Raw genomic sequence first — 27,040 nt, forward strand, 5'->3', positions numbered from 1 at the left:
GCTACCAGAACATTAGCTCAAGCAATGACACCCGCGGCTGTGGTTTTACTTGCGTTGATGATATTTACCGGTTTTGTTATTCCAACCACTGATATGCTTGGTTGGTGTCGTTGGATTAACTATCTAGATCCTATTGCATATGCCTTCGAAGCATTGATAGCGAATGAGTTTCATGGAAGGGAATTTGAGTGCGCACAATTTGTTCCTTCTGGTGCCGGATATCCAACATCTGGCGATTTTATAACTTGCTCTGTTATTGGGGCAATAGCTGGCAGGAAGGAAGTTAGCGGAGACGATTATATCAATGAGAAGTTCTTATATTACTAGAGTAATAGATGGAGAAACTGGGGCATAGTTGTAGCCTTTACTATCTTCTTCTTATTTACTTATGTAGTGCTATGTGAATATAATGAAGGTGCTATGCAACAAGGTGAAGTATTATTATTTCAAAGAAAAGCTTTGAAGAAGAACAAATTAAGGTTAAAGGATGTTGAAAGTGGGGAAATTGTGAATATCAGTTCTGATGGTAATTATAGTGGATCTGATAATGAGATGGCGAATAATTTGCAAGCAGGAGGAAGGATATTCCACTGGCGTAAATTAACCTATAAAGTTAAAATAAAGTCGGAAGAAAGGGTGATTTTAAATAATGTTCATGGCTGGGTTAAGCCAGGACAAATAACTGCATTAATGGGGGCATCTGGTGCTGGTAAGACTACTTTGTTAAATGCATTATCTGACAGGTTAACTACTGGTGACATTACTGCAGGAACCCGTATGGTAAATGGCCATGAATTAGATACTTCTTTTCAAAGGTCTATTGGATATGTTCAACAGCAAGACTTGCATCTTGAAACTTCTACTGTGCGTGAAGCATTGACATTTTCTGCATACTTGAGACAACCTAAATCAGTACCTAAATCAGAAAAAGATTCATATGTTGGTAATATTATTCGATTGTTAGAAATGGAAAAGTATTCTGAAGCTGTGGTGGGGGTCCCGGGCGAAGGATTGAATGTCGAACAAAGGAAAAGGTTGACCATTGGTGTTGAATTAGTCGCGAAACCCAAGTTGTTGGTTTTCCTTGATGAACCTACTTCTGGTTTAGATTCTCAAACAGCCTACTCAATTTGTAAGTTGATCCGTAAATTAGCTGATCATGGGCAGGCTATTTTGTGTACTATTCATCAACCTTCTGCTATTTTGTTGAAAGAATTTGACAGATTATTATTTTTACAAAAAGGTGGCGAGACTGTATACTTCGGTGATCTTGGTGATAATTGCCAAACATTGATAGAATACTTTGAAAGGTATGGCGCACCAAAGTGTCCAACAGAAGCCAACCCAGCCGAATGGATGTTGGAAATCATTGGTGCTGCACCAGGAAGTCATGCTAATCAAAATTATCATGATGCATGGGTAAATTCTAGGGAGTACAAGGCGGTTAATGAAGAATTAGATGTAATGGAACAAGAATTAGTGAAAAAGCCGAAGGATAATTCGCCAGAAGATATGACGAAATACGCAGTTCCATTTTGGTGTCAATACAAACACGTTACTCATAGAGTCTTCCAGCAGTATTGGAGAACACCCTCATATACCTACTCAAAGATTTTCATGACAGTATTCTCTTCTTTATTCAACGGATTTATTTTCTTTAAGGCTGATAAATCTTTGCAAGGATTACAAAATCAAATGTTTTCTGTCTTCATGTTCCTCTTCATCTTGGATACTTTAGTGCAACAATACTTCCCAAATTTTATCGCGCAGAGAGATTTATACGAAGTGAGAGAAAGACCATCGAGGTCTTTTTCGTGGGTTGCGTTTATTTTAGCGCAAATCACGGCAGAGATTCCATGGCAGATTTTTTCGGGAACCATAGCTTTCTTCTGCTGGTATTATCCCATTGGACTTTATAGGAATGCAGAAGCTACTGATGCTGTAAGTGAACGTGGCGCATTAATGTGGGTTGTTATTATCTTGTTTTTTATCTACTGTTCTACAATAGCGCAATTATGTATCTCGTTTAACGAGTTAGCTAATAATGCAGCAAATTTGGTATCACTATTATTCACAATGTGTTTAACATTTTGTGGTGTCTTAGCCTCATCTGATGCAATGCCAAGATTTTGGATTTTCATGTACAGATGTAACCCGTTTACTTATTTGGTTTCTGTCATTTTGTCGCTTGGTCTCGCTGATTCAGATGTAACTTGTTCCGATAAAGAATTATTAAAATTCAAACCACAGAGTGGTCGAACCTGTGGTGAATATATGCAACCATACATGGAGAAAACAGGTGGTTATTTAATCAGCAATGACAGCACAGAATCATGCAATTTCTGTACTACTTCTTCCACAAATATGTTCTTAAGCAAAGTAGGTGCTGACTACAGTAAGAAAAGCCGTGATATTGGTATCTTTGTTTGCTTTATTGTTATTAATATTATAGGAACTATATTCTTATATTGGGTTGCCAGAGTACCAAAAGGCAACAGGCAGAAACTATCAAAATAGAGCTTAGCAATGAACATTGCAGCCTAATTTACATATGTTATCTTTTTATCAACATTGCAAAATATCTGAATAATTCATTGTAGAATTTTAGTAAAGTATTCCATGGAATAGAAACCTATATCATAATATCATGATTTAAGACCGCTATATAGAAAGTTCAGCTCTATACAAATAATTTCACCTATTCTCGTTCTTCACGTATATTCGTTTATTCATTGATTTTGTGTTTCAAAAAGATTATACGACTATAGTCTATACGAGACCAAGAAATCATATATAAACTTCGAAAACACATTGTATAGTTAGGTCCTTGAGAGTTCAGTGGAATAAAGATGTCAATTTTGAACCCAACTACAGTTCATCGGGAGTTTTTCGGGGTACCAGGATCGTTAGCGATTACCTTAGGACTTCCGACTGTTATAACGTTGTTTGCATTAATTACCAATGAGTATTATTCGGTGCAAGGTTTATCATTGGATTTTAATGCTATAATTTCTCAAATACCTTCAAATACAAAGGAATGGATTGAGTTATGTTTTGATTTCAATTGCTGGGCTGCTTACTTAACATGGTTTACCGTCTTGGTGTTATTGGACTATATCTTGCCAGGTAAGAAGCTTAAAGGTATAGAGTTAAGAGACAAAAGCCAATTGGAATATAGAATAAATGGGAAGCTGATGGCAGGATTATTGACTGTTCTTTTGTTAAGTAGGCTATTCGTATCTAATAGCTACTATTTACCCGAATTGCAGTTCATTTATGACAATCAATTAAAGTTAACTTTGGTCACTACGATTTTTTCATTCTTGTTGGCAGTTTTTGTTTACGTTTGTTCATTTATTCCATTGACGACGCCAAATAAAGCAGGGACTAAGGAGAGAATATTATCGATCAATGGGAATTCAGGTAATATAATCTACGATTGGTTTATTGGTAGGGAATTAAATCCTCGTATTGGTTCGTGGGATATCAAACTATTCTGTGAGTTGAGACCTGGTATGTTATTATGGTTTTTGATTAATTTATCATGTGTGCATAACCAGTACCACAGGCTCAACAAAATCACTGATTCTTTATTGTTAGTGAATTTTTTGCAAGCTTTTTATGTTTTTGATGGTGTGTTGAACGAAGAAGGTGTATTATCAATGATGGATATAACCACCGACGGGTTTGGGTTCATGTTAAGCTTTGGAGATTTGGCCTGGTTGCCTTGGTCCTATTCGTTACAAGCAAGATACTTAGCGTTGCCTGAAAACTCGTTGGAATTAGGCTATATTAAAGTTGCTTTAATTTTGGCTTTAAGTTTCACTGGTTACTACATATTCCACTCGTCAAACAAACAGAAATCGGACTTCAGAATGGGTAAATTAGACCACTTGAATTTGAAAAGCATTAAAACCAAAACTGGGTCAAAATTATTATGCGATGGCTGGTGGGGCATCTCACAACACACAAATTACTTCGGTGATTGGTTGATTGGGTGGTCATGGTGTTTACCTACTGGGTTTCAAACATTGTTAACCTATTTCTACGTTATTTATTTTGGGGTCTTACTAGTTCATAGACAGACGAGGGACGAAGCTAAATGTAGATTAAAGTATGGCAAGCAATGGGAAGAATACGAAGAGCTCGTTCCTTACAAAATTGTGCCTTACGTTTATTGAACTTGCAGTTATTCAAATAGTATATTAAAGTTAAGAAATATTAATTCCTACGATATAATCATTAGTCGTAAGTAATAATCTAAGCCCGTAGTCTCTCTATAAGATATTATCAACAGTGTACCATCGTTTGGTGTACGAAAGTTGATTTTTCATATTGACGCGTGGTTTTTATCATCGCCAAAATTTCTGTTTATTGAAGGTAAAAATTTCAGATTACTTTAAACATAAAATACAATCTATTAAGTATATACTAATAGATATGAGTTGGTATAAGGACCCATCAGAAGATAGTGCTATTCAGGTGGAAGATTCTCCAAAGAAGGAATCTTCTTACGTTCAAGTACCTACCTCATCACCAATCCATGTTAAATCGTCACCAACCAAATCTAATAATGATTTAATGCCTCCAAGTAGAACTCAAATAAACAATGGTTCGGGCGATAATGAGGATAAAGAAAGAAAGCTTGAGGCTAAAAGACAAGCTATTAGAAACCATAAAGATTTTCCTATGGTGAAGAGAAGATTTTATTACTTGCAAGAAAGTGATATATTTAAGGGCTTTGTTAAAGGTAAAGGTAACCTCCGGGAAATAACACAGTGGTTAACAGACAACTACAATAAGGCTGAGATTTTAGGAAGACATGAAGCAGAACTCAAAAGACAACGAGAATTAGGTCAAGAGGAAAAGATGAAACAAGAGAAAGAAAGGTTATTAAGAGAATATCAACGTCAAGAAGAAATAAACCAAAGAAGAGAACAAGAGGAAAAAGAAAGATCTGAAAAGGAAGGTCAGAATATTGATGATCAGTATGATGATGAAGACCTTTCCCCTATTAAGGTAAGAGGTAAAGCCAGAATTAAGTCTGCTGCACCCCCACCTCCACCACCACCAGTATTATTGGAATCACCAGAGAAACAATCTTCTACCAAGGTCCATATATCCAAACCGAAAGTGTCAATTTTGGATAAGTATAAATATAAACCAAAGCAACAACCCAGTATTGACCAGGTTTTTAGACCTCAGGAAGATATTCAACCCAAAAGGAGAAAGCTTGTACGTGCATCCACTGTCAGCAGCGGCGATGACTCTAATAGAGGTTCTCCAGTAGCAGCAACCTTTAATTATCAAGATCAATACGTTCCTAAACTCAAGATGACTATGAACGGACATGCAGTAGAAAGTGATCAAAGTAATAGGGGGGATGATGGAATTGTTGAAGATGACGATTTAGAAAAATTAGAAGAAAAGATCAAAGCAAATAGAAGAGCTGCAAAAGCTTCGAAAAACGATAGAGTCATAGAGGTCAGTGATAATGATTTAGAAGACGATGACATGAGTGATGATATGTCAGAAGAAGACGATGATGAAGGCTATAAGACTGGCTTGACCACTATTGATTCGCAAATTTTGGAATTCTTGAATAATGCTTCAACCCAGGATATCATTGAAATTTGTAATGTTCCACCTAAGGTCTCAGAATTGATTATTACCAAGAGACCATTTCAAAATATCTATGTGGTCGCTGAAGATAAATTTGAGTTACCAAGCGAAAATACAGAAGAGAGTGGTAATGAAAAGAAGAGGAGGGTGCAAAGGAAGACTTTAGGTCAGAAAATTATTGAAAACACAGAATTTAGTTTGAAGGGGTATAAGGCAGTTGATTCATTAATTAAGAAATGTTCTGAATACGGTGACTTAATTTCCAAACAAATGGAAAAATGGGGTGTCACAATTACTGGTGAAGGCGAGCTTGAAATGGTGGACCTTGAACCTACTCAAAATGCGATTGAAATTGAAGATAAAGATGACTACGAAGAAGAGGACGAAGATATTATTGTACACCATAAAAGTAAAAGCCTAACATATATTAAAGAGAAACCATCATTATTACCAGAAGATATTGATTTGAAGAACTATCAACAAGTTGGGATTAACTGGCTTAATCTATTATATCGTAACAATTTATCATGTATTTTAGCTGACGAAATGGGTTTAGGTAAAACCTGCCAGGTCATTTCTTTTATGGCGCATTTAAAGGAAACTGAAACCAAGAAGGGCCCTCACTTGGTTATTGTACCATCGTCAACTTTAGAAAATTGGCTTAGAGAATTTAATAAATTCTGTCCTGATTTGATGGTCCAAGCTTACTACGGGTCTCAAAGCGAAAGAGAAGAATTAAGATATGACTTACAGAATAGTGATTATGATGTTATGGTTACGACTTATAATCTAGCCACAGGAGCTGCACCAGATTTTAAGTTCTTGAGAAATCAGAATTTTAACATGATAGTGTACGATGAAGGACATATGTTGAAAAATTCTACTTCCGAAAGATACAATAAATTAATGAGACTTAATGCAAAGTATCGTTTATTATTAACAGGTACACCGTTACAAAACAATTTAAAAGAATTAGTTTCACTTTTAGCGTTCATGTTGCCAAATCTTTTCAACGATAAGCGTGAAGATCTCCAAGGATTATTCAATCAGAAAGTTTCAACTGTTGATTCATCTGAAGGTAATTATAACCCATTATTGTCGTTGCAAGCCATAGCTAAAGCGAAAACAATGATGACCCCCTTTGTATTAAGACGTAAAAAGGTACAGGTTTTGAAGCATTTACCGGGAAAAATTCACAAGATTGAAAATTGTGAATTGACTCCTACTCAGCGAGCCATTTACGACGATTATTTGAATCAAGGAAAGAGAACCAGAATTGAAAGAGAGAGAAGAAAGAAGTTGTCAAGTAAAGAAAATGAAAAAGCAAAAAAGAATGCCATCCCATCAAGTTCAAATGTTATGATGTCATTAAGAAAGGCTTCATTACATCCATTATTATTCAGAACATTATTCACGGATGAAAAGGTTGCCAAAATGGCTAAGGCTATCATGAACGAACCAGAATATTTTGATGCTAATCAAACTTACATATTGGAAGATATGAAAGTCATGGCAGATTATGAGTTAAATAATCTTTGTGAGAAATTTCCGAAGACATTAAGCAAGTTTGTTTTACAAGACGAGGACTGGCTCAATGGTGGTAAAATCTCAAAGCTAATCGAGATCTTGGACAAAATTATAAACAAGAAAGAAAAAGTGTTAATTTTTTCATTGTTCACTCAAATGTTGGACATACTAGAAAAAGTGTTGACCATTTCTAACATGAAGTTTTTGAGATTGGACGGACAAACAAGTGTTGATACAAGACAAGATTTAATCGATAAATTTTATGATGATGAGACAATTCCAGTATTTTTATTGTCTACCAAAGCCGGAGGTTTTGGTATCAATTTAGTGGCAGCAAATCATGTTATAATATTTGACCAATCGTTCAATCCCCATGATGACAAGCAAGCAGAAGATAGAGCTCATAGAGTCGGTCAAACAAGCGAAGTTGTTGTGACAAAGTTGATTGCCAAAAATACAATTGAAGAGAACATGTTACAATTGGCGGAAAATAAATTGCAATTAGATCAATCTATCAGTAGTAATGAACTCACTGATTCCAAATTCGAAGAGAAAGCAGCTTCCCTTTTTGAAAAGCTCTTATTCGATAATTGAGCTACTGATCAAATAGATAAAAAAGAAACAATTTTTTTTGCGTCAAATTCCGACTTCCGAGACAACTAATAAAAATGATCTGTCCTCGGTATTGTATATCCGAGGGGATTTTGTCTTCGAGCTAAAAGACTTATTAATACTATAGCACAAACTTTTATAGTCTTTTTCATAATACTTTTAAATTAAACATTTAATCAATAATACTTATAGACATGTTTATGGCAAAAAGAGCATTTACTGCTCCATTTATGAGGTTTCCCCAAATAAGCCGTTCGATAATCAATAGTACCCGTAATTTATTCATCCAAACGATGGAAACACCAAACGAACATGCATTAAAGTTCTTGCCATCTATGCAAATCATGAAGGAGAATGAAACCAGAGAGTTTTTAAGTGGTAGAGAGGCAGCTTGTAGTCCGTTAGCATTAAAGTTGTTTTCGATTGATGGAATAAAATCAATCATGTTTGGATCGAATTTCATTACTATTGAAAAGGCAAATGAAGATTTACATTGGTCGTTGTTAAAGCCCGAGATCTTTTCCATTTTGACTGAATTTTTGAATAATGGAACACCTATTCTTAATGAAGAATCAGAGTTAACTGATGATATGGAGATCAGCGAAGATGATGATGAAACTGTTACTATGATTAAAGAATTAATTTTCACTAGAATAAGACCAGCCATCCAGGATGATGGAGGAGACATCGAATTTGTTAGCTTTGCTGAAGATAATGGGACAGTTTATCTCAGATTAAAGGGTGCGTGCAGATCGTGTGATTCGTCATCGGTTACATTAAAGAATGGTATCGAGAGTATGTTGAAATATTACATTGAGGAAGTCACCACTGTCGAACAAGTGAATGACGAAGATACGACAGAGATTGTTGAAAAATTCAAGTCAGAAGACATACATTTAAAACCTAGTCCAAGAGACGATCCTCCTAGTTTGTAAACTAGATATGTCCATATGTGTATATAGTAATGACATTTTTTGTACCTTCCATGGTTCTTTAGGTTATCAGGATGTAGGTTTAGAAATACCCAATTTGGGGCTCGAGTTGTCCATCGATTAGTACGCGGCCGTACTTGAACTCATGAATCAATTTTGAATTTATAAAACTATATACATCACTTTTATACTATTGACATTATTTCTCTATCTGAGTGTTTGAGGTTGAGTTTATTCCATTTTTAACCGTATCAACTGAAAAAAAAAGGATCAGTTATATTTTGGTTTATTTGTCTTTTTCAGTTTGAATACTGGAGATGTAGGAGGAGTAGACAATGGTTGATAATTATTCGAAGAAGGGAATTGGTAATATGGTTGATAATAATAGTTTAATGGAGGTGAAATATTTTCTGGGTAGTTCGAATCATCGTTTGGACTTAAATCCTTATCAAATGGCACATATGGATAATTGAACTGATACATATATGGATTGTAAAAATTAATGTAATCGGACGGATTTCCCGCTGGTGCAGTAGGTGGTGGAACTGGAACTGAAGGCGGTTGAAGGAAATAGTTATAGTCGGTTATTGTAGGTAAACTAAATCTCTTTGAATACTTATTTGATTGGTTATGTGCTTGATAATAATTTGAAGGTAACGATGGTCTTTGGTGGTTGTGATTATTCTTTTGTATTGCAAACGATGTTTGAACAAAAACTTTCTTAAAATTTCCAAAGCTTATTAATTTGTTGTTAGTTAATAATATTGCTCTCAACGCCATTTTGAAATCTTTATAAAAGACAAAACCAATCTTTCCTAATTCAACTTCATTCTTTTTCGAATAAAACTGGGGCTTAATAATTTTAGCTGATTTGATGCAATTACCGAATTGCAACCAAAACTCCTCCCACAACCGATCGTCATTTTCGAATATAACAGGGAGGTTATTGACATATATATTTGTCTCTTGGTAATTGACAAATTTAGAAAATGAATTTAACAAAATGTTATAGTACGGAATATCAAGATACTTCAACAATAACTTGTTATTTTGCAAACATAATAATTGATTTGTTTGACATTGGTACAAATAATGATTATGTTTATGTTGTCCAATTGAAACTCTGAGATTGATGTGATCAGTCGATGGCACGAGATCAGGCTTACACAAGTCCTGCTCTATATTGTACGCATCGTCGGGGCCAAACTTCATGAAGTTTGTAAAAGACAAGTCGTTAAGATAGTACAAACATTTCAACACATTAATATTCAAATTCTCATTTATCTCGAAATTAATAAACCCAAAATTCAAGAGGTTGAAGTTGTTATCAGTCGTTTGGATAATTGGGAAATATATGCTTTCAATCTTATTAAATATTTCGAATTTGGATAAGAATGTTTCAATCGTCGACATATCAGGATTGTAACTGTTCAAGAAATCACTCAAGTTCTCGATGACAATTGTATTATAATTATTAATATTTTCAGAAACTGCTGAATTTTCGGTATATTTCAACTTCCTTTCCTTCTTGCTAATATACTTGTTCAAATAAATAGGCACATTCTCGTTTACATTGAAAGGGTTCTTACTAGCATCAAGATTCTTCAAAATATGATCAACGTCGAGGTAATTCAGAAATTTCAAGATTGCAAATATATCATCCTCAACACTATTGAAAATGTTGATGTCAACAAGCGACTGATACCTGCTCTTCTCTTGAAAGTATTCGAAAAGCGCATCGTAATTGATAAGCTCGTCGGAGAGGTTTTTGATGAATAAGTTCCCCGGATGCGAAATAAAATCTGCGTAGGTAAATGTAACCTCAATTCCGCAGTCCAACAATTTTGTAACCACACGGTCTGCATCCCCTTTATTGGTGAACGAAATTTCCAGTTCCCTGGTGAACTTGAAACTATCGTCCCCAATACACTCATTTGCCTCATCTTTGTGCCCCTCACCAACGTAGATTTTCAACGGAAAATTATCTGCTTGATCTCCAGTTTCCTTAAACAAGCAGTTGTTTAATGATTGTAAGAATTTCTCACCCCCAGACCCCTTAGCCAGTACGTCACCTACTCTACCGTTATCTCTCACATATCCTTCAAAAGTATTGTATTTATTGTCATGTTTATTCGTCTCATATTGCCTCTCGCTATGGAGTTGATCTTGACCACCTTTAACTGGGTCTTCCCCAATTTCCCCTTCATTCAAAGCCAAATTTTGTGTTTTATTAACCAAGTCATCTGTAACATTGCCTTCATCACTCACATCATTTCCAGCGTCATTATTTGCTCCTGTTATACTTTCGCCACCACCATACTGCCTCTTGGCGGCAATATCGGAACCGTCTGAATCTCTGTTTTGTACAAGCATCTTACAATATTTTCTGATGGTACGTTCTTTGCAAATTAATATTCAATTTAGGGCCAATTGTCCACTAATATAAAACCATAAGTTTAAAAAAGGTGTTTTCATCTAAGTATAGGGTAATATATTTAACAATAACTTACATTCTTATAATAGCAGCAACCGGTTTAAGATTACATAAGCAGGACATTATTCATGAAAAATTAAATCAGACCCTTTATGCCTAGACCGTTTTACAATATAGATGACGGTTGAGCGCAGTTATTTCTAGGTTACAAGTGCATAACATAAAAGTATACCCGATAGTGAACAGAATGATTGTCACGAAACAGGAGAATATAAATGGAGATGATTATCAGATAGTGATCAGCATTGATAAGCATGACAAGTCCAGCATCAACGTCTACGTAAATGAAATGACAAACACAAGTGTTGGAAGCTACGTCTATTCGATAAATGACAAGAAATCGGGCCAAATATATTCCAGTGTGCTCCAGGATCACTCTAGCAACATAGTAACGGAGCAAGCGAGGAATTTAGGCTACTTAGTGGTGAAAAAATACTGCAGGCCCAGCTATACGAACATAAACGGGCAGATCAGTGATTATCCACAGGTATTGAAGGTAGTGTTCAATTTATTGGACGAGAGTATTTAGGTTGTGCGTAATGGGTGTATGGCGATTGATATGGAGTGATTTGGGGAATTCTGTGGTTACCTGTGTGTGCAAGTACGATTTCCGGAGATCAGGGCAATTGCAATGAAATAATTTCGGTATAGTCATGTAGTAATAAAGTGTAGTAGGGTATAGTCGAAAGACAAATTCCATGAGAATAATCGGAAGCTGTAGAGTATAGAAGGGGCGAAATTAAAGTTTCATATAAAAAACCCCGAGTCTGAGCCTGTTGTGATGCGTTGGTGACCATTACGGGTCTGCCAAATTACTCAGGCCGCAGAAGCGTAATTTATGTTTTTACTGAATTAGAGTTAGGATACAGATTTAGGCTGCTGATTTGGTGTTGAATTAGGTTGCTGTCACAGCTGCCTAAAGAGGTTAAGATCATATGATATTGGTGCATTAGGACTCCTTATTTTGTTGACCTGCGAGGTTACAATGTAGGTTATACTTTAGGCTATCCGCGGCATATGCGTACTTCCGGAGGGCTACTGAATTGTATTGACTCTCTACGATGTGATCATGGATTATAGTATAGAGTGAGACACTGGCTACCGCGACATTGATGTTGTATTAGGACCTGGATTTTGCGACATTTGATTTTTTGGGTGCTCATCTCATCAAATAATTTTTCTAAATAAATATGTCCTAGATGAAAAATAAAGATAACGAGGTAAATATGGAACAAAATAAACCTAAAACTACTCAGCAACGGTCAAGAAAGGGCAAGAAGTCGTGGAGGAAAAATATCGATATAGATGATGTGGAAAAAGGATTAGAAGAAGCAAACAATAGACAAAGACTTCTTGGAGATGATAATGATGATTTTATAATAGATACGGAAGGAGATGTGTCAATAGGAGGTAAATCAGGGAAAAAATTAAAGAGTACTGAGATCTTATCAAATAAATCCAAGGTTAAGCCTTTAGCTGTCGAGAGAAACAACAAGAAAATCCAAGGTGTTAACAAGCATGAAGTACACAGGTTGATGAAGTTATCAGGGAAGGTGAATGGGGAATCCAAGTTGAAGACGAGGGTTGACAAAGATGGGTTGTTTAGAGCAAAGAACGAAGATCTTTGGGGTGAAGAACCTGTTGATAATACACCAGAAATCTTACTTACGAAGTCCTCGAGTGGACTTACCAAGGCCAAGTACGCACCGAAGACCATGAAGACAGACGCGATTAGGTTGAGCGAACAAGAGAAGCAGGTCGATGCTGGAAAATCGTATAATCCATCTTTGGCTTCATGGAAAGCGTTGATAAATAAAGAATATACTACTGAAAATGAGAAGGAATTGAAACGTCAAGAACTTCTTGATCATCAACAGCGTATCAAGTACTTGATTGCCAACTTGGATGAAAACGAAGAAGAATCTTCTGGAGACGAGCAAATTGATGAAGTAGAAGAGGAAGGTGAACAAGATTTTAAGTTATCGATAAATAAGCCAACACAAGTGAAGATCAAGACGAAGTCCAAGAGAAACAGAGAAGCAAAGCATAAGCAAAGAACGGAATTAGAACAAAAATTGAAGGAATTAAAGAATCAAATTAATGAATTAGCGAAATTAGATGAGTATAATGAATTAGCAGCAGCAAAGCAAGAAGCAAAAGAAAGTACAACGTCGAAATCAAAGAAAACAAAGAAATTATTCAAGTATGATTCCATAACCAGACCATTAGAAGTTAAATTATCGGATGAACTTAACAATAATTTAAAGAATTTGAAGCCCGAAGGTAACTTATTTTATGATTCCATGATTAACTTACAAGAAAACGGTTTAATTGAAACTAGAGTTCCAGTAGCCAAGAGAAGAAGATACACACCAAAGATTACTGAAAAATGGACCTATAAAGATTTCAAATAGATTCTTCCGGACGCGTATACAATTCGCCTATTTCTCCATATATCATCGATAGCATCGAGAAATTTAATGTAGCCCATTACGTATACTTTCATATTCAATTTCATATTTCAATTTAATAATCTTGTAGTCGTATATCTCTACTTAGCGAATGCGAATCTCCACTGGTTCTACTAAAACAATATTTACATAATGAGAAGTTATTCTACACCACATCTTGAAACAATTTTTATTTAATGAGTACGTAAAGTAATGCAAATATTTAACCTATAATTACGATAAATATCTTCAACACAATCATGAAAAGTCCCACACACCGGTAACATATCCCTTGTATAATCTTTCTCTGAAAACAAAGTATTGGTCTCTGTATGGTGTCCAGTATCTTTGTAATTGGACATCTGCTGTCTTGAAATGGTCTGGAGCCACAGCCTCACTAGTTTGTCCTCTCTTAACTCCTGTTAACAAGAAGTCTCTTTCCATCATTTTTTCATCCCATGAATCTAAGTTGAATCTATCATTCTTCCAACCATTGTCCCAGTATCTAACGAAACCAACACCATGACCGGCGACGCCAAAAAAGGCTGCCATAATAGCATATGGTATTAAACCCTCAAATGGAACTGGCATATTGTAATAATCTACTAGTCTTATTAATTAGTTTGTATTGATTATACTTTTAGTGCTTTTAACACTTATTTGATTGGATAAAGGTGAGTTTTGAGAAAAATCCTCTCAGTGGGTTTGTGTCACTTTATACAAAATGCTACACTATCAAGCTAGACATGATTTTCAAGTCCTAGCTCATGTTTTTCATCTATTCATATATTAAAGTATACATATTAGTGTAGCTAATGTAGTGGATACTCGGCATCTAAACCCTGTCTAAATTTTCATCTTTAATAAATAGTTTTTACCCATAAAATAATATTTTAATCCGGAGATTATCAAATCAACCATCGACAATCTGATAGTTATATAGGATCTGTTCATACATGTACATGTGAAGCAAGCATTTAAATTCTTCGCAAATCCAATTCGCCCCATAACTTCTTGACAAATTTATTTATTCTGATTTCAAAACGGCATTCTAAGATTTTCCAGAAATGCAGCATAAGCTGATTCACAGTAGGTTAATAATACATTCATGTCAGTTTTTCAAGCTTGACAAAGCGAAATTCTTAATTTTCTAATCAAACGATGTAGCCTACGGATTATTCTCAATGTAAGGATTAAAGTCCACAAATCTTTGGGTGATTGTCCCATTTCTTAACCGAATTTTGTTCTCACATTCAGGTTAGTTTAGTTCATGATCGTCAATAAACAATTGGTTGAGTTTGTCTCGCCTACAAGAAACTATAATAGAAGTAAACAAAATTGGATTTTGAACAAAACGTCTATTTTATAGGATGCCTATAGATTCTAGACAGCTTGGTTGGGGTTATTATAATGATATGGAAAGTACATTACTGTGGTAGTGATGGTTTTCATAGACATTAAGCTATCTCTGTTCGAGATGAGAACGAAAGTTCTCATTAAAAATGATGGTCGATAATTCAAAATCACTGTAGCCGAACAGGAAAAGGTCACATTCCTGATTCTCTGTATCCTTCAGAAATAAATTAAGCCCATAAACAGAGGAATTGCTAGGAGAAAGCGGAACAAAATTATTGTCATCATCATCTGCAGATAAAGACGCACTGTAATTCTCATTTCTAGGTGATCCATATTTGCTATTTAAAACCTTTAGTAGGCCAAACCGCTTTATCATAAACTTTATATTCTCGCATGCCTCTTTCATCAAGCCTTCTACACGACTGGAATGCTTTACATTTACAAGATGCATACGATGAATTGCTCGTAAATTGGTTGTTCGGTCAATGCCAAAATCGCTTAAAGTTTTCCTGAAGTAGGTGCAATTCGACCGATATTGATAAGTTGAATCAGTTTGGTCGTGGATTAAAACGTAAGTCAATACCAAAACCATCATTGCATTATAGCCATAAAACATATCATAATGTAATATACCATTAAAGTGACCACTCTTTCCAGAATAATAGATCACATCACATATAGTTTCTGCTGCTTTAATCCCTTGACATAAACTTTCGATCAAATTCTTATAATTCGTTAACTTTAGCTCTTTTAACCTTTTTGATACGTACAATAAATACGGTAACGTCAATGTTATGCAAAGATAATGATATTGTAGATGTAGCTTCAACTGGTACCTTTTTACAGGCCTCATTATCCAATATTCTTTCAACGGTTGACTCAATCCACTAAACCATTCACTTAGCATTACCTTAATTTGAGTTAGACTTTCAATGTTCCCGGTGCTTAACGGCTCGTTGCTTATATATAACTTCCTTCTAAGATTTAGAATTCTGTACATTATTTTGAATAAGCCGACCGATGATGCAAAATAATCTTTAAACAATTCATCTTTTATCATAATGAGACTTGGTAAGCCAATATCTATGGTTTCAATTGAGACTGACGGAGCTCTACCCAAAGAAGAATTTATATTCATTTGAATTCGAAAAATTGACCACCAGACAACTTTAATCTCATCTTGAATATTCTCTGGATAATTTGCAATATCGGCTTGTCGATGAAATCCCAAGCTAATACATTGTTGAGAAGCTAATTCAAACAACTGCCATGAAGTTTCTCTCTTCTTCTGCGATTCGAAGTACAAGGCAGTAAGGTAAATCAGTCTTATTCCTTCTAAAGAAGGATGTATGATAATATCGCCTAGCAAAAGCGTTACAACACCGACACACAGATTTAGAATGTTGTCTGAAATATCTTCTTGAATTGAGAGACTGAATTCTTTCCCCAAGATCCAAACCATGTAGATGCAGCATATTTGTTCATTGGTAATGGCTTTCAAGCTATTGTATGGTCTATATGAGTCAATATCTCTAAAAAAACATTCATGCTTTCTTCTAAACTCTTGTTCCTCGAAAATAAAGTATCCAGGATGGACATTTTCAAAAAAAAAATTCACATAATAATCAGCATTTGCTTTCGATATCAAAGATGCCGGATGAAATTGTCGAATTTGAAACAATTGCATAATTGTATCTATATTATCATTATTCATTGGTGCTTTTATAGGTTTCTGGTTAAGAAAATTATCGTCTTCTTTATTAGCGTTATCCGGCACATCAGCAGCGATTCCAAGAAGAGCTTTTAGTAATCCCAGTGTTCCCTCTAGCCCATATGAGGAAGCGTTTTCATTTCTGTCTGTGACAACCGGCTTCAGAGTCAAAAAACTTCTGGTAGCTGCATTGTGTGTTTGATCAGTACGATCAATATTTTTGTCCATTTCGCTATCCTGTAATATTGAAACATTTGTATAACTTTCCACCTGGTTCTTTCCGTTGTCATCAAATATTTCATTACCTCCTGGTAGTTCAATCCTCAAACTCTTGGCAATATCTGACAAATCGTTTAGATCATTTGGATTCTTGTCTGGGAAAACGGCTTTCGCAATGCATATCAAGCATTTCAACTGATGCCTTGAGGTATCGCTCATTGAATAGTAAGTTCTCTTCTTCCTCGGTGCTGTTGTAGTGCACGAAACCCTAGATTCATTGCATTGTACACATGATGTGGTACTATCATACTTCACCTTGTTAGAATCCAGCCTGTCACAACGAATTTTCTTTACCTTACAACGATCACAACTATACGTAGCTCTTTTTCTATCACTATCTGATACTCCCTTTCTTTTCTTAGTATTCACAGTACCTCCAGCGACTATTTTCATATGTTACATCCAATTAAACCATAATATAATGACATCATTAAGAAGGAAGGGAAATACCCTGCTTAAATTGATTAAAGCTCTTATCTTTTATATGCAGAATATTTGAAATCTGTTGATAACACCTTTTTTCATCAACAAATCAAATTTAAAGATATTATCGTTGTGATCACGGATATCGTACTTCCGTAAGTCGTATCAGTTTATTTCAACTTGGTGCACATACTCTCCTTTCCTTTCGAAATCAATAAGATAATCATGAACAAATGTATATGCACAAAGGATAAAGAGGGCTAATTGTAGGAGCTAGAATGGCTTTCTTGAAAATTATAGACATTATGAAACCTATCTCTGGAATTCAGAACACTTTGGAGACCAAAACTCATCCCAAAGTTTATACGTTAACATTAGAAGTAGTAAAATTCTTGAAAAAGCAATCATAACACATTCTATGTGTTTAGTACGATACAAGTACTTACATTAAGAAGCATGTAGCTGATTATATTTACAAAAGCCTATTATTCTGCTACAAACATAATTAAGATTTCATTCGAAGGATTGATTAATCGTACATACAATTTAGTTTCAGATCAAAGGAACGGAAGCACCATCACCTCTCATATCACTGCCACCACTATATACTAATTCTCCCTTAGTCTCTGGTCCCGATTCTTTACGAATTATTTGTCCTCTTCCAAAGAGTTTCCTTTCATTGCCCTGGAAAATTTTGGTTTCATGACCTAACTTGATGAGTCCTTCAATAACGTCCGTTGCAATTCCATCTTCAATTCCGACGCAAGTAACGGCCCTACTAGTTGGTCCATCAGATCCGAGGCCTAAATCAGTATGTTCAAAGTCTGGATGTGGAAACAACGAGATTCTTGGTGCATCCAATGCTTCTTGTGGATCCATATTAAAAAGTAGCATATTCAAATATACTTGCACATGTGCTTGTGGTTGATTATATCCACCCATAATACCATAGCTGGCAAACAAATCTTCCTTCAGCGGTGATAACTTTGAAGGAGTAGTGATCATGCCAGGAATTATAGTGTGATAGGATCTTTTGTTCCCTTCGAGACAATTCTTGCTCTTTGGGTTCAAATTAAAGTTGCCGCCCCGGTTCTGTAATGCAAAACCTCTATTTGGAACAAGTATACCACTCCCAAAATTTTCGTATAGAGAGCTAATAAACGAACATGCATTGCCTTCGGAGTCCGAGGCTGTCATGTAAACTGTATCTGACTTGAACATTGGATTTGGAATACCATGTCCAACTTCGTGGTTCGAAATGATTTTATCCACACTAAACAGTTCTATACGCCTCGTAAGGTACTCTGGTTGTAACAAATTTTCGAGAGAAACTGATTGATCTAAGTTGTATTCTTTGGTAAAGAACTCGTAATCATTCACATATTCATCTGAATCTTTAAAACTGAGCTTCAAGCATTCAATTATCATATGCAAATATTCTACAGAATTATGCTTCATTTCTCTCATCTTCAATGTACCTTTCTTATCTAATTGGTCAATAAGACCTAGGGTGAGTAATGCTATAATACCTGAACCGCTCGGTGGTATTTCCCATAGTTTATGGTCAAGAATTGAAAGTGAAATAGGCTCGACAAAGGTTGATGTATGATTTGCAAGGTCTTTCATTGAGATTAATGATCCTCTTTTCGATAGCTCATTAATCATTGATTCAGCTACTTCACCCTCATAAAATCCTTTCTTGCCAAATCTTACAATTATCTTTAAGGTATCTGCTAGATGTGTATTCTTCATAAATTGGCCTCTTACTGGCGCCGTGAGATCTTCATTAGGAAGGAAAATGGACAAATCGTCACAATTGTTCTGATTCTTCAATTTCTCCTCCGCCTCTTTCCAGAGTGATGCACTTATTTGCGAAACGACAAAGCCATTCTCTGCTAGGTCAATTGCTGGCTGTAAAATCTCTTCCATAGTGACTTTCCCACTACCCCAAGCTTCGTGTAGATCGTACCATCCAGCGATGTGACCGGGAACCTGAACCTTGAATACAGAGTCGTCTTTAAATCTCATACTAGGTAAAATATGATCTGGTTGATTTGTTTTAAGCCAATCGATATTAAGTCCTGATGCAGACCTCCCTGTTCCATTTAGACCATATACTTTCCTATCTCTATTCTTATAAAACAAGGCAAAACAATCGCCCCCGATACCGGTGGACGACGGCTCCAATACACATAAACATGCTGAAATCGCAATGCATGCATCAACACAGTTGCCACCATTTGACATAACTTTAATTCCAGCCGAATTTGCAAGAGGTTGGGTAGACGATACCATACCCTTAGCCGAATACACTGTTGAACGCCTAGAATTAGAAGGACCTTCCATATTATAAATTGTTTGTTGGACTTTAATCAATCATCCCAAATTCTAGTCTTAGTACCATTTATGCAATTATATAGTGTCAACCTTATCCGTTATTGATGATATTCTGAAAATAAATTTTACCGATAAAAAAAAAAGATAACGGAAAGCGTATTTCCACATAGAAGATAAGTGAGCAAAACTTTTATTGGATGGTCAGAAACTGATATTGGACGGGATAATTCCATTTCAGTTATTGCTAGCGAAGGATTCTAGATAGTGGGATCACTTGAATACGGAATTTAAAAAAAAAAACAATACCTTGTGCTACACTGATTGCAAAATAACCAACATAATTTCATGGTCACCTCTCTTGAATTGTCATTACATTGAACACTTTACTTTTATTTATGAAAATTTAAACATACTTACTAGTACTCATATCTAAAGCTCTTATTTTCAATATCAGTTAAGTCTAGGGTCGTCACGTCATCCCTGTACCCAACTAATCCCTCTGAATCTCTCTTTCTATTTTCTCTTATCGCTATTTGGCGAAGAACCAATGCAAGAAAAACTGGACAACTCATCGCGACTATAAGAACAATCTTAGCAGGTGTGTAATTAGGAGCATCCTTTTCTCTGAATATCTGGGGTCCAATCAAATTACCTATACAGAAGGCAATTAATGTTAATGCATTTCTCATAGTGACCTTCGTGTACCCCGAAGTATTTACAGAATTCCAACTGTATATTACCGGGAGAACAGAACTACTAAAGTTTAACAAGTAGACCCCGAAAAGCTTTCCAACTTTATGTTCATTGCCTAACGCCAAAAGTAGGATAGCACCTAGACATGCAGGTATACAAACCAGCACTAAAAGATATGCCCTGTTGCCAATATATCCTGCTAAATAACAAGATATTAATGTACCAGCTATCGTAGCTACTCCGGAAGGAATCTGGATTATTGTTGCAGCTTTATTTGAGAAACCAAACGATTTAATAATAACGCTTGCAAAAATTGACACTGCGCCGTTACCGATCATTGTAAGTATCGTAATCATTAGTAAGACCCAAGTCTGTTTATCGTAAATAATCAATTCTTTAACCTGATACCATTTGAACTTTTTATTCTTCTGGCCTGTTTGATTCACTTTAATATGTTGAATTGCAGCCTCCTTTTCTTCTTCAGTTAAAAAGGTACAGCTACTAATATCATTAGGCAAGTAAAAGAAAGCCACTAATCCAACTAGCGATGTGAATACACCCATAAAAATGAACAATATTTGCCAACTTTCAATACTAGTAGATTGTACGTGTTGAAAACCGAACGAAATCAAGCTTCCAACTATTTGAGCGACCCCGATTTGCAAATACCATAATCCAGTTCTTCTGGTTTGTTCACGCCTATTCCACCACATACTTGTTATTGCAAGAAGACAGCCTGCAACAGGTGCTTCAAATATTCCAAGGAGAGTCCTGACGATAATTAATCCTGGATAACTTTTCGCAGCAGCATGGCAACTAGTAATTATGCCCCAAAGAGTCACAATAGACCCTAATAATCTTCCAACGGGAAGTTTCTGAATCATAAGACCGGCAAATGGTTCAGCCACAAGATAACTGGCATAGAATATAGTACCCGTATTACTAAATTCATTTCCTCGTAAATGATCCTTGATCCCCATGACTGCCGCGTAATTTAACAAAGTCTTATCTAAGTATTGCAACCCGTAAATGATCATCAAGAACGGCATTATTCTATAATCAATTTTCCATCTTAGTTTCTTATTGGCTTCCTTTTCGTACAGAATTTCATTCACCTCGATCGATACAAGGTCATTGTCAACCCTTTTATCTTGTTTATGTCCTGTGCTTTCTACTCCTCTATCTTTTGCAGAGGATACTACGTGCACATTGGCGTATTTCAAGTTTTCAGAATCACTCATTATTCACTTAGTCTTCTTACTCAAACCGATTTTGATTCGACATTAAGTCAACCTAGACTACTATTTATAAGATACCATTCAACATAGTATTATAGTAAATTTTAATAACGCTATGTCTTGTCCAAAGATAGCGTGGAGTTGTGCTGATAGGAAGTAGTGCTGCCGATTAGCAGCTTATCTGTGCTCACGCTTAACCAGATAAGATATCTAGATAAACAATTTCGGAAAACCTTAGATCCGAGATTTTCTTCGATCTGTATACTAGTTATATAGCTTCTAGTCGTAGTCAAAATATACAGATTGCTTCAGCAATAGTCTAGTAATATAGCATTTTAGTAAATAACCAAATCGCATATCTTCTGCTGTGAAGCTGCCGGATGTCACGAAGGATATATGGTTTGGTTAGCATGTTTGGCTCCCTCATTTTGATTATATGGTGAATGGCATTTCAATAAACTTGGTAATTATTTAAAGATATTCCTAGTCACTTCACTTTCAATGAAGACTTGATACCGATTGACTTCTACAGTATATAATTGTTTTTGCCAGATTGTAGGTAGAATCTCCACCGTTGGATCACTCCTTGACTTGTTAGGATCGTTGCAATCAAAATGTCAAATACACTAGAAAATATATAGCCTGCTTTACATAAAAGTATCCTAATACAAATACTCTAGAGAATGAAGATAACTGTCAACATACTCACTGGTTTTAATGGTATTGGCTATAGCCAATTATGCTGACCCTATTACTAGAAGAAGTATTCAAGCAAACAAACTACAATGAATACGATTATAATATTCTTCTATTCATATTTTAAATTATAATTATTAGCGTGACTAATGTATTTAAACCTGTCTTTATATTTTCAAACTGTAATAAATATTTTGACCCATACTGATATATGAGATCGTTGCAAAGCATTAACACATAGTCTAGTTCTAATCCAATTGGCCCCATAATTTCTTGACAAATTTATCCATTCTGACTTTAATTTTCAGTTGGCTGACACACCATGGATGACTCAACATTTGTCTAGGACTTGGCCTTTCTTCGCTATTCTTTTTCAAACAGTAACCTATGAAGTTTTTGAAGGAATCGCTCCAAAAGATGCCTTGTTCGGGAATATCGTTCAACTTTGGTTCGTACTCCAATATTAATGATAATAGCTCGATTGGTCCGACCATGGTGTCATCTGTAATGAACGGGAACTTGCAAATTGCAACTTCGAGCAATGTGAGACCTAGAGACCAAATATCACAACTGACAGTATATGGCTTACCCATTATTCTCTCGGGAGCCATATAGTACTGTGTCCCCACGAACGTAGTGGCCAACGAATTCACGACTTCACCACTGACGCCAAAATCGCATAGCTTGATATTTCCTTCACTGTCCAAAAGAATATTCGATGGCTTGATATCTCTGTGGATAATACGTTGCTGGTGCAAATAGTTTAAACCCGTTAAAATTGACTCCGCAACTTTTCCTAACACTTTCTCATTGATTCTGTTTGTAGGATCTAGTTCAATAACTCGTTTGTAAATGGCATCCAATGATCTGCCTCCCATGTATTCCATCGAAATCCCAATCATCAGTTGCTTCTCTACCATGAATGTACCATAATATTTGACAATGTTTGGCGAGTCACACACTCGGTTGTATTGTAACTCCCTTATTATTTGTTTCTGTATGTTTGGATTGGGGTCTGCATTAATTAGTTTCAAAGCAAAAATCTGTGATCCGTTTACTAATGTACACTTCGACACGCTACCTCCATTTCCCTCCCCTAATTTATTAAGCTCTATTATTTGATTATCATTAGCTAACCTATTCCAGTCATCCGGTGATAAATCTTCTACTCTTTTCTGTATCTCATCGTTATTATTCTTACTCTGTTCATTATTCTTACACTGTTCGTTATTCTGCTTAGTATTATTTCCAATATTGTGTGCTCTTAAATTCTCCAGTATGTCACTAGTGGCGCTCTGTATACCACTATGTGTTCCACTAGATGGATTGGGCGATATAGTATCTGGTGTATTTGAATACGCCCCATGAATTCTCAGAAAATCTATCGGTGGTGGTTTTCGTCTAGGTTGTTTGTAGGTTTGATCTGATTTATTAATTGAAACTGGTGATGGTATTAATAAATTGGGCAATTTATTATTAGTTGGTTTCTTGCTATTTGGTATACTATATATTGTTCCTTGATTTGACATTGATCAGAAATCATTAAGTTGAAATGAACTAGTATTCCTTTTAGTATATATTCTATTAGCTTTTTTGATAATAAAAATGCGGAACAGAGAGAAAAAATTTACTGATTTATAAAAGCCGTAGGGTAGAGAAACACGTCTGTATATTATAATATGCTATGAAAAATGCTAGGGTTAGCGAATGTGTAAATGCATAATTGAATCTATAGTGAAGAAATATAAATAAACTACAATGTAAATGTAACCTACTGACATAATTATTCGATATATACGTTATTTCTTTTTTGCGGGTTTCTTCTTTGTTGTGGTCTTTTTAGGTTTGACCTCCTTGATTAATTTATCCTTTTTAGTATCAATCTTATCGGAGTCGACTAATTCGTCGTCGTCATCTTTAGTATTGGTATCATCTTCAATGACATCTTCAAAATCAACGTTTTGTTTTCTGGTAGCGCTTCCACTACTAACTGAATTACCAGTTTTGTATATTGCAACTGGGTGGGATTTACTATTGTACTTTCTCGTAAAGGCTGTTTTGACTTTCGCAGGAATCTTCTTCAATAACAATTCTCCCTTTGCTTGGCCCACACCAAAGTCAACAAGCGATTCCCAATCTTCTTTAGTTAAATAGTAATAATCCATAATGTCCATGACTTCTTCAATTCCATCTTCACCGTTCGTTAAAAGAGGATCAGTCAATTTCTTTACTAATAATGGTAAATAGTCCAATCTCAACTCTGCCTTATCTGTAGAGGTTCTCAATCTTGTGTGGTATTGCAACTCTTGTAGTAATCTTTGATATTTCATCGCCTTGGAGTTTTGCCCCAACCATCCAGCAAAATTAATTCTCTGTGTGAAATTACCTGCAACCTCCAGCGAAGGTTTCACAGAAGACATAACTGCATGGAACGGCAATAAACTCCATTGTTGTTCGCTTGATCTTATCAATGAATTAACATGATCAGATTGTGAAATATCGTCTGCAGCCCTTGCGACTCTTTCCAAATGGTCTAGAGTCGATTTCACATTTGTGGGTTTAGTGGAGATATAATTTTCTTGAATCATCAATGGTGTGAAATCTATATCATTGAAATATAAGTCTATCTTATCGTTTAAGCTGTGATTGGCACTTGGATTATAAATTTGACCGTTCAACAATTTCCCTGTAATATCAAAAGGCTTCAAGACTGTCTGCTTTTGCCAGCTCTTTGAAAATTCTCGACTTTCGTTATGACTGATTGATTTTTGGGTTGTAGAAACAGTTGATAGCAAATTGATCATTTGTCTGATATCATGATTTGTGACTTGTACTAACTGGCCAATAATAGTTGGATCCAATTTAATTTTCTCTCTATGAGCGATAGTCATTAACCTTGCTTTCACTTCTGTTTCTGTAGGTCTTCTGAAGGCTAAGTCATATGTAACCCTGTCAAATGTTCTCATCTTAGGTAATGACTTATCGTTACAGATTAAAATCATAGGCATTTTTGTTATACGACAAAATGCTGATAATGCACCTGCACCACCGTGATCACCACTTGACATACCATCAACTTCATCCATAATAAGGCAGAATTTCTTATCATTAGCATGTTGTTCTACGTCATTTCTATGTTTGAAGAACCCCACAACTGAAGTGTTGTTTAAAACTGACTTAATATTACTGTTCAATAGGGATTTTGACCTAACGTCTGATGCATTTTTTTCTAAAACGTCAAAGCCTAAATTGTTGGCCACCAAATGAGCAGCAGATGTTTTACCAATACCGGGTGGTCCACTAATTAAACATGCCCTAAACACGCCAGAGCCGTCTTGCCCAGGGTTTTTAAAATCATGCTTTGCATTTTCGAACCAGTTTGATAGCCAGGTTTTCAACTTATTAATTTGACCTTTATTACCACATAATTGGACAATATCATTAGGTGCATATTTGACAGTCCATAACTTCTCGCTGTTAGGTATGATTCTTTTGGGACTTTCTGCACGAGAAGGATCAACTTTTGATTTAATCTGAGGTTGGCTAGCAGCCTTTTCTTCTGCCCGTGCTTTCCTCTCTTCTGATTCTGCCTCTTCAATTATTTTACGTTCTTCTGCTTCTCTTTTCCGGCGTGCTTCCATAGCTGATTCGCCATCTCCACCTTCTGCAGGCATACTTTGTAAGAGTTGTATAAACCCATCTTCTGTAATTGCTTTGATCTTATTTTTCTTGATTTTTTGTACCTTCGATGGACCAGCTTCTTCTCCTATAACCACTAGACTCGTCTTACCCAGAATGGATTTCGTAACTTTAGCACCATATTTCTTTGCTAAGTTTTCGGCGACTGTTCTTTCAAGCCTTGGTAAAATACCCGTAAAGATCATGGTTAGTCCAGATAAACAGTTTGGCTGGGCTTCTGGTATTTCTAATTCCTCCCCAGATGGTTGTGGTCCATCTGCTTTTCTTTGTTGAAAAAAATTGAATGGCTTGTCTTTAGTATCTTCAGTTTCTGGTAATTCTGCATCAGGAATCTTTGCCAAAATTTCTTCTGCCGAAGCCCCAGTTGGTGCAGACGAAGCGCCTGTATCAGCTTTTTGCTTTTTCGCAGGTGAACTCTTCTTAGGGGAAGTAGAATCGGTCCTGGTTCGTTTCTTTGGCGTAGGTTTAGGAGGTGGTGAAGGTGGTTTTGCAATTTCTTCTAAGTCGTCATCGTCATTGACTTCTTTGTCATCCTCAAAGTCATCCTCTTCATCCTCTTCGTTATCTGGTTTGAAATCATCCTCACTATTATCATCAAAATCAGAATCTAAATTTACATAATTTGGTTTGGCCTTAGTCCCCTTCCTTGGCGATGGCGTACTCTTGGATTCTTTCTTGGGCATAGACTTCAGATTTTTACTCGTTTCTATCTTCTTAGATTTAGAATCATCGCTTTCAATTTCAATTACCTCATTCTTAGCATTAGATGTTCCTTTGCTTGATGTCTTTTTCTAAATTGGTTAATATGACACTCAATTCAAAAGAGAGAATACGAAAAAGAATACTTACATCCCCAGTTGACTTTTTGGAAGAAGAATTCCCAAAGAATTCTCTTATATCAACCATTGTCTAAGTCTAAATCACCTAATACTGGATTCTTAATTATACTAGTGAAATTTGTAGATGATTTT

General features: G+C 35.7%; 12 protein-coding genes across 12 annotated transcripts; 5 read left to right on the forward strand and 7 right to left on the reverse strand. All coding sequences in view use genetic code 12, as the record gives it.

Moving 5' to 3' along the window:
• Positions 1-2,849: 2,849 nt before the first annotated feature.
• On the forward strand, positions 2,850-4,181 carry DEHA2C15752g (DEHA2C15752p; the record flags this gene model as incomplete). Its single annotated transcript, XM_002770178.1, has 1 exon — positions 2,850-4,181. One exon carries the CDS (start codon positions 2,850-2,852, stop codon positions 4,179-4,181), a length of 1,332 nt encoding a protein of 443 aa, XP_002770224.1.
• A 259-nt stretch (positions 4,182-4,440) lies between these two features.
• DEHA2C15774g (DEHA2C15774p) lies at positions 4,441-7,743 on the forward strand (the record flags this gene model as incomplete). Its single annotated transcript, XM_002770179.1, has 1 exon — positions 4,441-7,743. The coding sequence occupies one exon, from the start codon at positions 4,441-4,443 to the stop codon at positions 7,741-7,743; it is 3,303 nt and encodes a 1,100-aa protein (XP_002770225.1).
• Positions 7,744-7,955: 212 nt separating this feature from the next.
• DEHA2C15796g (DEHA2C15796p) lies at positions 7,956-8,696 on the forward strand (the record flags this gene model as incomplete). The annotated part of the gene is made up of 1 exon (XM_458373.1): positions 7,956-8,696. The coding sequence occupies one exon, from the start codon at positions 7,956-7,958 to the stop codon at positions 8,694-8,696; it is 741 nt and encodes a 246-aa protein (XP_458373.1).
• Positions 8,697-8,963: 267 nt separating this feature from the next.
• On the reverse strand, positions 8,964-11,066 carry DEHA2C15818g (DEHA2C15818p; the record flags this gene model as incomplete). The annotated part of the gene is made up of 1 exon (XM_458374.1): positions 8,964-11,066. One exon carries the CDS (start codon positions 11,064-11,066, stop codon positions 8,964-8,966), a length of 2,103 nt encoding a protein of 700 aa, XP_458374.2.
• A 308-nt stretch (positions 11,067-11,374) lies between these two features.
• Positions 11,375-11,716, forward strand: DEHA2C15840g (DEHA2C15840p; the record flags this gene model as incomplete). The annotated part of the gene is made up of 1 exon (XM_458375.1): positions 11,375-11,716. The coding sequence occupies one exon, from the start codon at positions 11,375-11,377 to the stop codon at positions 11,714-11,716; it is 342 nt and encodes a 113-aa protein (XP_458375.1).
• Positions 11,717-12,386: 670 nt separating this feature from the next.
• Positions 12,387-13,601, forward strand: DEHA2C15862g (DEHA2C15862p; the record flags this gene model as incomplete). The annotated part of the gene is made up of 1 exon (XM_458376.1): positions 12,387-13,601. The coding sequence occupies one exon, from the start codon at positions 12,387-12,389 to the stop codon at positions 13,599-13,601; it is 1,215 nt and encodes a 404-aa protein (XP_458376.1).
• A 294-nt stretch (positions 13,602-13,895) lies between these two features.
• Positions 13,896-14,228, reverse strand: DEHA2C15884g (DEHA2C15884p; the record flags this gene model as incomplete). The annotated part of the gene is made up of 1 exon (XM_458377.1): positions 13,896-14,228. The coding sequence occupies one exon, from the start codon at positions 14,226-14,228 to the stop codon at positions 13,896-13,898; it is 333 nt and encodes a 110-aa protein (XP_458377.1).
• Positions 14,229-15,099: 871 nt separating this feature from the next.
• On the reverse strand, positions 15,100-17,376 carry DEHA2C15906g (DEHA2C15906p; the record flags this gene model as incomplete). The annotated part of the gene is made up of 1 exon (XM_458378.1): positions 15,100-17,376. One exon carries the CDS (start codon positions 17,374-17,376, stop codon positions 15,100-15,102), a length of 2,277 nt encoding a protein of 758 aa, XP_458378.2.
• A 582-nt stretch (positions 17,377-17,958) lies between these two features.
• DEHA2C15928g (DEHA2C15928p) lies at positions 17,959-19,752 on the reverse strand (the record flags this gene model as incomplete). Its single annotated transcript, XM_458379.1, has 1 exon — positions 17,959-19,752. One exon carries the CDS (start codon positions 19,750-19,752, stop codon positions 17,959-17,961), a length of 1,794 nt encoding a protein of 597 aa, XP_458379.2.
• Positions 19,753-20,159: 407 nt separating this feature from the next.
• DEHA2C15950g (DEHA2C15950p) lies at positions 20,160-21,677 on the reverse strand (the record flags this gene model as incomplete). The annotated part of the gene is made up of 1 exon (XM_458380.1): positions 20,160-21,677. One exon carries the CDS (start codon positions 21,675-21,677, stop codon positions 20,160-20,162), a length of 1,518 nt encoding a protein of 505 aa, XP_458380.2.
• A 941-nt stretch (positions 21,678-22,618) lies between these two features.
• DEHA2C15972g (DEHA2C15972p) lies at positions 22,619-23,899 on the reverse strand (the record flags this gene model as incomplete). Its single annotated transcript, XM_458381.1, has 1 exon — positions 22,619-23,899. One exon carries the CDS (start codon positions 23,897-23,899, stop codon positions 22,619-22,621), a length of 1,281 nt encoding a protein of 426 aa, XP_458381.2.
• A 270-nt stretch (positions 23,900-24,169) lies between these two features.
• Positions 24,170-26,975, reverse strand: DEHA2C15994g (DEHA2C15994p; the record flags this gene model as incomplete). The annotated part of the gene is made up of 2 exons (XM_458382.2): positions 24,170-26,860; positions 26,919-26,975. 2 exons carry the CDS (start codon positions 26,973-26,975, stop codon positions 24,170-24,172), a joined length of 2,748 nt encoding a protein of 915 aa, XP_458382.2.
• Positions 26,976-27,040: the final 65 nt, after the last annotated feature.

Source organism: Debaryomyces hansenii, assembly GCF_000006445.2.
Source record: "Debaryomyces hansenii CBS767 chromosome C complete sequence".
NCBI lineage: Eukaryota > Fungi > Ascomycota > Pichiomycetes > Serinales > Debaryomycetaceae > Debaryomyces > Debaryomyces hansenii.